This window comes from Lynx rufus, unplaced genomic scaffold (assembly GCF_022079265.1).
Source record: "Lynx rufus isolate CCGP_SWC_20201006 ecotype Redwood Valley unplaced genomic scaffold, mLynRuf1.p SCAF_2, whole genome shotgun sequence".
Taxonomy (NCBI): Eukaryota; Metazoa; Chordata; class Mammalia; order Carnivora; family Felidae; genus Lynx; species Lynx rufus.
This window is the reverse complement of record NW_025814834.1, coordinates 214,943-227,235: the sequence shown is the minus strand read 5'-3', so window position 1 is coordinate 227,235 and position 12,293 is coordinate 214,943. Positions and strand designations below refer to the sequence as shown.

The following is a 12,293-nucleotide window of genomic DNA, read 5'->3' as shown; positions in this document are numbered from 1 at the left end:
TTTATTTATTTTTGGGACAGAGAGAGACAGAGCATGAACGGGGGAGGGGCAGAGAGAGAGGGAGACACAGAATCGGAAACAGGCTCCAGGCTCTGAGCCATCAGCCCAGAGCCTGACGCGGGGCTCGAACTCACGGACTGCAAGATCGTGACCTGGCTGAAGTCGGACGCTTAACCGACTGCGCCACCCAGGCGCCCCTGCCTTGGTTTGATTCTTAATGTTCACTTTATTTTTGAGAGAGAGACTGTGAGTGGGGGAGGAGCAGAGAGAGACGGAGACACAGACTCTGAAGCAGCTCCAGGCTCTGAGCTGTCGGCACAGAGCCTGATGTGGGGCTTGAACTCAAAAACGGCAATGCAAGATCATGACCTGAGCCGAAGTCGGCCGCTTAACCGACTGAGCCACCCAGGCGCCCCATCCTTGGTTTGATTTCTGAAAGCAGTGTCCTTCCAGGTGGGCTGAGCCCACTGGCCTCGTCCGGTCACCTCGGCACGAGTCACACAGCGCCCCCACCTGCCATCCACGGCAGCTGCCAGGGGACGAAGGCAGACAAAAGCTCCCCAGGTGAGGAAGTCCAGGAGCCTGCGCCACGGCCTCTAGGGGACACCCAGAGTAGCTTGAGCTGGAACGGTCGAAGCAGCAGCCGCCTTCTTCCCAGGGGCCCTGAGAAGGCTTCTGCAAGGCTGCTTCTGGCTGGAGGCCCGGGCCGTGCTGGCCCACCTCCTCCCGTCTCCCGGAAGCCACCTGTGCTCCCCGGGGTGGGGCCCTCCCTCCACCCTGAGTGCCAGCGAGGGCGCGCCCTCTGAGCCCTCCTGGTGCCGCCCACTCCCCTGACCAGGACTGCCGCCTCCCCACCAGAGACCCTGTGACAGCACCGTGGGGTTTCTCCGGTCCCCTTGCCGTGCGGGTGCCCCACCCAGCGCCTGACAGTCGTCTTTAGGGAGAGACCGGAAACCACCGGAGAGAAGGGTGCTCTGGACCCTGTCCCCGCCCCCCCCCCCCCCCCCCCCCCCGGTCAGGCCTGCCCCTGCCGCTGCCACCTGGCCAGATGTTTGAAGACCCACCGTATTTCCTGGAGAAAGTTGGAATCTGTCAGACCATTTCTGCCTCCACTCCAGCCCTTCTCTTCCCGAATTCCTGTCCACCTCCAACCCCACCACGGCCCGGCGCCGAGCAGGTGGCTCCCCACGGCTTGAGTTCTAGCCTGGGGTGCAGCTGTCTGCAGCTGAGAGGTCCCCTCAGCCGCCATCGTGGCCTGGGTGTTCCGGGCACAGCCTCCACCCACCACCCACTCCGCCTGCCCGACAGTCCCCACCTCTCACTAGGTGTCAGTCACCCTGGCCTGCCCCACGGCAACGGGAGGCACATGGGATGCTGGTTTGGGAGCTTCTTAAGTCTACTATTACTTATTTTGAGAGAAAGTGTGCATGTGCAAGCAAGTTGGGGAGGGGCAGAGAGAGAGGGAGAGGGAGAGGGAGGGGGGAGGGGAGAGGGAGAGAGAGAGAATCCCAAGCAGGCTCCATGCTGTCAGCACAGAGCCCAACACAGGGCTCGATCCCACCAACTGTGCGATGATGGCCAAAACCAAGAGTTGGATGCTCAACGGACTGACCACCCAGGGGCCCCCAGTTGGGGGGGCAGCGACTGTTTTCATCACAGGGCATGAGGCCTCGATTCTGTCAAAGAGCACAAAGGCAGCTAACGATGGTGAGGCCAGGCCACCACTGGGGGGCGCGGGGGAACACCCGGCACTCCACAGTCTATCCCTGTTCCCGACAGCTCTTGTTACCCAATGGTGACCTCAAGGGTGCGGCGTGGTCTGAGTGGACAGAACCAGCACCTTCTGATGGACAGAGGCCTGAGGCTGACACCGTGCTGTCCCCAGGCCCCTCAGCAACCAAAGGACACAGAACCCATCATTTCCTCCGTCCCCTTTGAGACGCCCCCTGAGGACCAGGACGCAGGGCCGGGCTGCCTTGGGCACGTCCGGGCCTGCGCCCCCGGCCCGGGGACCACAGACAAGAACCCAGACAAGCACGACCCTGCCCAGCACAGGCAAGTGTGGCCCTGGGCGCTGCCGCTGCGCAGGACCCTTGAGGCCACCGCCAGGTGCTGCCCAGGCTCCTCTCGTCACCTCTTACAACGTAGTGGTCACCCAGATACCACACCTCGGCCGCAGTCCCTCTGGATGGGGGCCCCCGCTGCACTGCCCTCAGCCCCGATTCTCTTCGTGCCCTCAGACCACGCACAGCAGCTTACGACGGGCCGGCACGCAGGTGCTCAGGGCCCAGCGGCGGCTGCCGGCAACGCCAGGCGGGAATCCCGAAGGCCCGGCCGGGGCTGGCCCGCTACAACCGCCTCTCCCTCACGCCCACGGCTGCTAAGGAGACGACTGCCCCGCAGGACGTTCCCCAAATCATTTTTATTAGTTCCTAGAAAAGATTCAGGAGAGTTTCAGCTGACTGCCGTTTCAATGAAACCGCGCGGATGTGGTCCCTCCAGAAGAGAAAACAGTAATTTACCGGGATCTCGGGGTAAAAGCGGGCGGAGGAAGACTGCGCGCACAGGGTCTCCGCGCCCTGCCACCTCACGACGGGCTGGCCTGCGGCTGCCGGCGCTGGTCCATGCATGCGCACGGCGTCGGGTCGTCCACCTCCCCAGCAGCTCCGCCCCGAGGGGCCACCGACGAGGGGCGCTGCGCGTCTACTTCCACAGTTCCCCCAGCGGCCTCTGCGTGACGGCCCGGATGGTGTCCACGGAGAGGGCGTGGATCTCCTTGTGGACATCTTCGATGCTTTTGGAGGCGTCGACCATCTGTTCCCACAGGGGAGGCAGGGAGAGGACGGTTAATGCTTCTCACCGTTCTTGCTGCGTGCGGGGACTCCAGGCGGGGCTGGGCTCCGGAGGGGCACCCCACGCCGCCGGGGTCCTTCACCCTCCCCTCTGACCTCTGGTCGTGGCTCAGGAAGGTGGGCTTTGCTCGTGTCCTGAGGACCAAGGCGTCCCGCACTCCTGCCGCGGCCCCGACACAGGAGAAACACGCAGTCCTGCTCCCCATCAGCCCCCTCCCCTCGCCTGCCCACCCCGACCAGTCCAGCTCAGAGCACGCGCAGGGACTGCAGGGCCCGCCCGGCCGCAGCCCTGCCCGGTCGCTGCTCGGAACTCGGGCAAGTTCTGCAAGAAGTCAGGCCTGGGGAGACGGTTTTGTCCTGACACAGCCGGGCTCCTGGGAGCACAGACCCACTCAGCTGTGGAACGATTTCGTGAGGTCTGGTTGCAGGAGTCAGAATGACCTCCTACACAGCCCGAGAGCCCACACCGGTGACACCCTCCTGAAGGCCTTCTAGACTGCATTCTGCACCCTGCATGCCAGGTGTGAACTGGCATACGGGCATGTCTCACACACGTATGAGCTCGCACACGGGTGTACCCCCCATACATGTAAACACACACAGGTGTACCACACATGTATAAACACACACAGGAAAACCACACACGTGTACCACACATACACACACACACACACTGTATAAACTCACACATGGCATATCACACAGAAACTTCTACATCTCTAGTCCTCTGAGGGCCTGGGAACAGACACAGCACAGCACCAACAAGCGCCCTGGGTCCCTGGACACGGATCTAGAAATATCTTTCGCCACAAAAAGCAACCAGGGAAACCTGGGGAGGCAACCGATTCTAGAGCTGGGCTGGAAAAATACAGGACAAATCCAGAAAATGTTCACGTGCTGGGGAGCAGAAGTGTAACAGGAGCCGTGGGGAGGGGGGTCCCGTGGGCCAGACCTCGGCGGAACAGACTGCTGGTGGTAAAGCAGGAAAACACGGGTCTGTTCAGATACAGACTAGAGGTGAACTGAAAATGTGATGAGTGATGAGACTCTTTGGTGGTTTTGAAGAATCTCATCACAAAACACGCATTAGTTACAGACGGAGAGTCCCCTCGCAGTGGGGCCCGGCAAGCACCCTGGAGGTGAACGTCACTGGTATGCACACAGTGGGACATCGCTCAGCTGAAGGGCGGAAGAAGCTCCCGCCATATGCAGGGACACAGGTGAGCCCAGGGGGTGGCAGGCTAAGTGAAGTAAGCCAGAGACAGACACCGTATGATTTCACGTGTACGTGGAATCTAAACAAACAAAAAGCAGGAAGAGCCGCATAAATGCAAAGATCGCACTGGTGGTTGCCAGAGGGGAAGGGGTGGGGGGGTGCAGGGGAGAGGGAGGGCCAGGCTTCCGGTTACGGGGTGGAGTCACGATGTGGAAGGCCCAGCCTGGGGACCACAGCCAGTGGCACATGCGGGTCCCATCACTGTGGTGCACACTAACCTTAACAGTGTGTGTCAGCTACACTTCAGTATAAATACCCGACAAAGCAAGCATCACCAGAAATGGGACAAGCCGAAATCCCACATGACATGGCAGGGTGCACTGGGAAGCCGACAGCCCGCTAATGCTACCCTGCTAGAGATGCACGACCTGAGTCCAGCCGTGGGCAAACAGGAGAGGCCATCTGAGACTCACTACCACAACTGCTGTGAAACTTCCGAAGTGTCAGAGTCGTGAAAGTCACAGGCTAAGGCCAGACACATGACTGTACACGGAGTCATTTGTTAAAAAGGACGTGAGTGGGGCGCCTGGGTGGCGCAGTCGGTTAAGCATCCGACTTCAGCCAGGTCATGATCTCGCGGTCCGTGAGTTCGAGCCCCGCGTCGGGCTCTGGGCTGATGGCTCAGAGCCTGGAGCCTGTTTCCGACTCTGTGTCTCCCTCTCTCTCTGCCCCTCCCCCGTTCATGCTCTGTCTCTCTCTGTCCCAAAAATAAATAAACGTTGAAAAAAAAAAAAAAATTAAAAAAAAAAAAAAAAAAAAAAAAAGAAAAGAAAAAAAAAAAATAAAAAGGACGTGAGTGGGAACCCGAACGGGAGGTAACCCACATGGGCCTGGGGACCCAATGGTGTGAAGTCCCAAATCTGACAGGACATGGCAGGGGGCAGGTGTTGGGTACAAATTCATTCTCGAATGGTCCTGGGAGGGAGTCTTATATACTATACTTGCAAGTTGTAACTTCTTGTTATTTGCTTAAAAACTTTTCAAAGATAATGCTAAAAACGTTAATTTTCAGATAAACAAAAGCTGAGAATTCTATGCCAGGAGACCCACCCTACAGGGAACATTACAGAATGTTCTTAAGGCTAAAGGAAGCGACACAAGATGAAAACTCAGGAGGTCGGGAAGGACAAGGGCACCAGCGCTGGTCGGTAGGAAACGGTTTCCTCTCCATTCACATTCCTGATCGCAGACATTTCTGTCTTATTCCTTGCAGATTTTGAAAAGTGTTCTAAATTCAGAATAACTTAAACCATGTAGAACTGATTGACAAAAGAAAAACAGAAATGGAACAGAACTTTGGAATTTCTGCATACGATATAATCGATCAGTATAAAAATGAGTTTAAAAGCTTATTGATATTAAACAAACTTAAAAGGATTTTATCTGGAGCTTCCATTTGTAGAAAGAAACACGCTGCTCACACCCCCAGCTCTGACGCGGGCACGTTGAACAGAAATGGAATGGTGTCCCCCGCTTTGCAAAAGTCTGTGTCAAAGACCGATGTTAGTACCTGTTTCGCTAACCAAAAGAAACCAACGAGGATTTTCGCTTTACTGGAAAGGGCGAAAAGGGTGCTCAGCGTTGGTTTTGCAGCAAGGAGGCCCGCTGGGCTCTTTCCCCGGGACGGCCCTCCGCGTCCCCGCACCCCGCTGCCAGAGCTCTGTGTCTGCGAGTGTCTGGGCTTCACATCCATGGGTTATGGGCGCTCGTTAGCAAGATGGGTCACAAGGGCCTAGGAGAGGTGATTTTCTGGGGTCTGGGAACATTCAGAAATGTTCCATATAAATTAACGGTAATCGCTCCTTTGCTTTAAGCCACTTTCCCTTACTGCCAGTCTCACAGGAACGCTGTCCTTGCACAGCAGGAGAAAGCACCCTGACAAGAGAGGCAGAATTCTGTGTGGGGGACGGGATGAGGCCACAGACAGGCAGCTTGAGGGAGCAGCATGAACCAGAGAAGATGGCCGAACTGGGAGCCAAAGCACTGGGAGCCAAAGCGACTCCCTTAGACCTCCCACAGCACAGCAGGGATGCAGCCCCTCTCAGCAGTGGAGCTTGTTGATGGTAAAGAAAACCAACATTCTCCTTCCCGGGCAGCCTCTGACCACACAGGGATAAGGGTGGGCCCGGGGAGCAGTGGGGAAGGGGCCGCTTTGGTGTCCATGGGGAGGGGGAAATGGGCCAGGTGAACGGGAGCGGTGCACTGAGGTGGAGGGAGCAGGGCTGAGGGGCACCAGGCCTAGGTAGACAGGGGCTGAGCTGCATGGGTGTGAGCCTGCGGGTGAGAGGAGGACATCCTCACAAGAGGAAAGGAAGAAAGGCCCCTTCCGGGGCTGGAACTGGTGGGACAGGGCTCGGAGGGAGGTAGCAAAGGACTCCCGGGTGTGGAGGCAGAACAGAGGGCCGCGCCCAAACCTGCCAGCTAGGACTTTCGAGATCAGAGGTGGAACAGACACAGCAAGCCAGAGTGCTACTCTGAGGTTACAAATGGAAGGCGGGGGTGCCCGAGTGGCTCGTCAGTTGAGGGTCTGACATTTGGCTCCGGCTCAGGTCATGATCTCACGGTTCGTGGGATAGTCTCACGATGAGGCCGGCGCCAACAGTGAGGAGCCTGCTGGGGATGCTGTCTCCCCTTTCTCTCTGCCCCACCCCTGCTCGTGCTGTCTTTCAAAATAAATAACCTTAGGGGCGCCCGGGTGGCTCGGTCAGGTCAGTTAAGCATTTGACTTCGGCTCAGGTCACGATCTCGCGGTTTGTAGGTTCGAGCCCCACGTCGGGCTCTGTGCTGACAGCTAGCTCAGAGCCTAGAGCCTGCTTCGGATTCTGTGTCTCCCTCTCTCTCTGCCTCTCCCCTGAGTGCACTCTCTCTCCCTCTCAAAAATAAACATTAAAAAACAAAAATTAAAACAAAACCCAGAATAAAAAAAAAAAGGCGAAGCAAGGTGTGACTTGTGGGTGGCATGATGCCAGCAGGGGAGCCCTGACCACACGGGACTGCACTCTGGGAGCTTCCATCTAGTAAACTCTCCCCGACTCACCCGCCAGGCACCAAATTCCCTAGTTGTGCACAACCCACAAAGGACTGGGGTCTGCTGTGCACAGAAGCCCTGGAGGAGCCCCAGGCCCGCCAGGTGTCTCGGCTCAGCAGCAGGACTGAGGTGCTTTCTGGCGGCGACACCGGGAGACACCCTCACCTTCCAGTTCAGAGTCTTATCCGCCATCAGCTGATGGAAGCGACGCAGCGCCCGCTCCTGGAAGTTCCCATTCTCATAGCGTTCACGGCCAAACTCTCCCCGGGTGGCGGCCTCTGCCAGCCGTAACTGAAGGAACACCACGAGGTCCGGCTTCGGGAGGCCCACGTCCGGCTGCTTGCACCAGTCCAGGGAAAAATTCTGGCAACAGAGAACCCAACAGTTAGAGAAAGAAGCCATGACGGGGTCAAATTTTTGGTTTCAAAATTCCTAACAAAGGGGGAAAAACAAGCTAATGTGTGTCTGAGACAGCAAAGGGATCTCACTTCAAGTACGGCCCTGAAATGGATTCTGATTCAATCTATGTGTGAAAACACAAGACCAATCAAACGGTTCCGACAGAACTGGCGACTGAGCACGTGACTGAATGATGGCGTCAGGAAAGGGCTCCTCTTTGCTAAGGTGACATTATGTTAGTGAGAAGTTATTTTGGGATGTGAACTGAAATGTTCACCAAGGAGCTAGTGACGTGCCCGGTGGGTCAGCTCAGAGACCAGAGGGTTCTGAGGCAGGTGATGGTGCTGGTGGTTATCGTCTTCTCTGCTGGTGCTTATGTGAACATTTCTAAATAAAAAGCAGAACAAACGGGCAGCACGGTCACTGCCGTTCTCCCCGTAGAACGACAAGTACATGGCACTGGGGGGGGGGGGGGGCGGTGGGGAGGAAAATTAATAGAAAACACCCAGACACCCACCATGGAATGGAGGCGCTAATATGCTATCCGAGCAACACAGAATTCTGGCAACAATCTGGGTGCTCTTCTTCCCGATAAAGAGCCACTTAACCCAGCAAAGAGAGGGACCCTAGCAGTCCTAGAAGGCATTTTATGAACACATGGAGTCTGTACCTGCCACGATCACACTGGGGGCCAGGAGACACTCACCTCCTTGGCACTGGTGAAGGCGACACCAGAAAATGCGTATCTGTCAACAACGAGGGTGATGCCCTGGCTCAACTTCTTCTTAATTAATGGCCTAAAAAACAGAGTGCTTCTGAACCACGGTCCCGGCTTCACAGGTCCAGAGAATATAACTCACCAGTTCAGAAACCCATGCAATGAAGGGATTACTGGGCAGTGATTTGTAACTTTATTCTTGTTCAGAAAAGATCTGGATCTTCGCTTTAAAAAAAATTTATGTTTATTTATTTACTTAAAAAAAATTTTTTTTAACGTTTATTTATTTTTGAGACAGAGAGAGACAGAGCATGAACAGGGGAGGGGCGGAGAGAGAGGGAGACACAGAATCTGAAACAGGCTCCAGGCTCCAAGCTGTCAGCACAGAGCCCGACGCAGGGCTCGAACTCACGGACCGTGAGATCGTGACCTGAGCCGAAGTCAGACGCTTAACCGACTGAGCCACCCAGGCGCCCCATGTTTATTTATTTTTGATAGAACACAGAGGGGGGAGAAGAAGAGAGAGAGGGAGACACAGAATCCAAAGCAGGCTCCAGGCTCTGAGCTGTCAGCACAGAGCCTGACACGGGGCTTGAACCCATAGACCATGAGATCACGACCTGAGGTGAAGTTGGCCGCCCAACCGACTGAGCCACCCAGGCACTCCTGGATCTTCTCTTTAGAAGATGCCACAGGAGGGGCGCCTGGGTGGCGCAGTCGGTTAAGCGTCCGACTTCAGCCAGGTCACGATCTCGCGGTCCGTGAGTTCGAGCCCCGCGTCGGGCTCTGGGCTGATGGCTCAGAGCCTGGAGCATGTTTCCGATTCTGTGTCTCCCTCTCTCTCTGCCCCTTCCCCGTTCATACTCTGTCTCTCTCTGTCCCAAAAAATAAATAAACGTTGAAAAAAAATATTAAAAAAAAAAAAAAAAAAAAGAAGATGCCACAGGAGCGTTCCTGGCAAAGCCCAACGTAGAAAAGACAAGTCCACTAAAGCACCACAGACACAAGTGACAAAGACAGATGAGCAAAGGGAGGCTTGGGCTGTCTGGGTGGGGGTGCAGAGGGGCCAGGCTGCCCTGCTGAAAAGAAGAACCCAGGAGGGCAAAGGAGCAGATGAGGCCAGGAGGAGATACGATGACGCTTGCAGCCTCGAGCCTGAAGGATGAGGACGAGGATGGACAGGTGGCCAAGGGTGTCCTTGACCGGATGATGGCTAGTCAGCCCCCAGCCTTGAGATCTCAGGTAGACAGGCACAGAAGGGAGTAGAAAATGGCTAAATTGCTATGGGAAGTAAAAGAAATCCCTAATTTCCAGGAATGAATTCCTGCATGGAGTGGGAAGTGCCCCTGGAGGACTGGTGGGTTTTGGCAAAGAGACGGGGAAGGAAGTGCAGGGTGCTGCCCCCATTCTGTGAGGGCAGTGCCACCCAGTCTGTGCCCCCGGACTGTACAGAAGCCAGAAGACAAGTATCTCTGGGAACCAGCAATTGAGTCAATTAAGAAGCAGAGCAAAAAGATGGACAATTAAAGGGCTGGAGGAAGTCAGCAGTTTCTTCACAGAAGTGCTTCAGAACAGCTCAGGTTAACCGGGCACTCATTCCCAGGCCTGCCGCCCAGCTGTACTTGATCCTCACCTGGATCTACAAGAGGGGCCACCACGGCCACGATGCTGATGAGGCAGCTGTGGCTGAGAGGGGCTGCACGGGACCAAGGTCACACAACTGGTGGGCAATGGTGCCACATGTGAACCCGGCATCTGACCGGTCACCCAAAGACTTTCACATCTGACTGAGCAAATGGTAGTGGCTGGAATGACCTGAAGGAGGAGTGGTGCCACATGCAGACCTGTGTGCCAGGGACAAGATCACTCACTAGGAAGTAGAGTCAGCATTATTTTTCATTTCTAAGTGGACTTATTTTTCTACAAAGTCACAAAAAGCAAAGTCAGACCGATTATGTCCATGAATTCCTGATGTATTAAAGTTTATAAAAATGATCTCACTTTCTTCTAATACTTGGAGCGGGAAGACCTTTCCAAATAAGACACAGGTGATCCAGAAGAAAGCAGCGTAGGCTTGCTCATAAGGGGGGACAGCGCAAAGCCGTCAGCAGGCATCTAGCTGCATCTACTGTGGAGTAGCCTTTCTGAAAAGCTCCCAAAAGCGACAGGGAAGTCAGAGCTCTGCAGGCCAGAATTAGGAAGCAAGTTAGGAGGCGGTTTGTATGGGAGGATCCCATTTATTTATGTTAGAAAACAAAACAAGCCCACAACACAGGTGTATGTAAATGGAAACAAAAGCACCTAAAAGCATACCCCACAGGCACTGTGTAAAAGTTCCATGTTGAGGGAAGAGGCTGAGTAAGAGGAGGCAAAACAAAAGGGGCGGGAGAAGGTAAACTGTGAACTTCAGTTACTAATGTGTCAACATCAGTTCACCCGCTGTAACAAGTTAACTCGCTGATCTAACCAATAACATGAGAAAAGGAGGAGGGGGTAGGGACAGGGGTATGGAGGAACTGACCTTTTCACCAGCTTTTCTGTATACCTAAACCTACCCTAAATAATGTCTATTAAGAACAGAAAGGTGGCAGGGCAGGAGGAAGGAAAAGCACTAATCAGTGCTCTTTGGGAACTATGGAGCTCTAAGACCTCGGGTCACGGGGGACGAGCCTGACACTTTTAAAAGTGTCATTACTGGCGTTCCTGCCAACACCCTTCAGAATCAAGAGCTGCCGTTCACCCAGGCTCAAGAAGGAAGCACCACACCAGGAAGGGGCGGCACAAAGTTTGTTTTTACACTTGCTCCCAGCGGTTCGCGGAGAAAAGCAGGTGCACCGAGTGATCTTCCACCTCGCTCTTCTTTTCCAAGTAGGAACTCAGAAGTTTGCCAATTTCAGTTGATCTTTCTAAAAAAAGAGAAGAGGGGGTGACACAAAAGTGAGGACAGACTCTCCACCTGAAGTAGAATATAGCTGGGGCTGAGCTTCCGGTCCCACACTCAAGTCGAACTTTGTTTTATGGTACCACGTGTGTACACAGGTTCACACCTCCCCCTGAAGCCAAAGGAGCTTCCCTGAGAAAGGGCAGCAGCGTGCACACACGATGGGACGAAAAATGCTTTAAGAAAAGGAAATGAGGGCACAAAGTAGTTATCTCGAAAGAAGCATTCATAAGATTTGCAGACTGATTAGAACGGTATTCAAAAAAGCATTTTACCCTCATTTCCCTACCCATTTCGTAGGCCTTAAGGTGTTTTTGGATAACGTAAGCACTGACGAAATTTTCGTAAGCACTTTGGAGATCAAAAGTTTTACTTTACAAACCAAAAATATCCCATACCGCCCCCCGCCCCCCCCCCCCCCGAGAGCAAACAGCTATCCAGAAAACCAAAAGCAGACACTGGGGTACGGATTACACATCAGCGCCAGGACACTGCTGGGGGTGACAGATCGGGTCGTCACCTCGCGACACCAGTCTCCTGAGTGTACGACCACGTCACGACCCCGCTTTAGAGAGGGCCGCCGGGTCGTACGTCCACCACAGACCCACGGAGCCGCACAAACACCAGACCGAGCGGGACCGCGCACCGTCCGCCCCGCCGGCGCCACACCCACCCGGGAAGCGGAGCAGCTCGGCACGGTGGCCCGAAGCGCACAGCGTGGCCACCAGCTTGCGGCTCTGCGTGCTCTTTCCCGCGCGATCCACGCCCTCCAGCACGATGAGGGCTCCGCGCCGGCCCGCCATCGCGGCGCTTTCCCGCCACCCGCCGCGGTCCCGGGCCGCCCCGCCTTTCAGAGCGCCCATTGGCGGGCGTCTGCGGCGCGCGCTGTGATTGGCTGAAAGGGGCGCGGTCGCAGTGCGCGCTGGGAAGAACCGGTAGCCGCGGCGCGTGGCGGGCCTGCTGAAATATCTGCGTCAGCGGAGCGCCGCCCGCGCGCGCTCTGGGATTGACTAAGGTGGGCCGTCTTCACTGCCGCACGCTGGGATTGGCTGCTGGCCCGGGGGTGGGGCGAAGGCACT

General features: G+C 55.6%; 1 protein-coding gene across 1 annotated transcript; it reads right to left on the bottom strand.

Annotated features, from left to right (window-relative positions):
* Positions 1-2,407: 2,407 nt before the first annotated feature.
* Positions 2,408-12,017, bottom strand: DTYMK (deoxythymidylate kinase). Its single transcript, XM_047085620.1, has 5 exons — positions 11,888-12,017; positions 11,071-11,179; positions 8,262-8,352; positions 7,322-7,519; positions 2,408-2,814 (listed from the first exon to the last, which is right to left on the bottom strand). The coding sequence occupies exons 1-5, from the start codon at positions 12,015-12,017 to the stop codon at positions 2,704-2,706; spliced, it is 639 nt and encodes a 212-aa protein (XP_046941576.1). The 3' UTR covers positions 2,408-2,703.
* Positions 12,018-12,293: the final 276 nt, after the last annotated feature.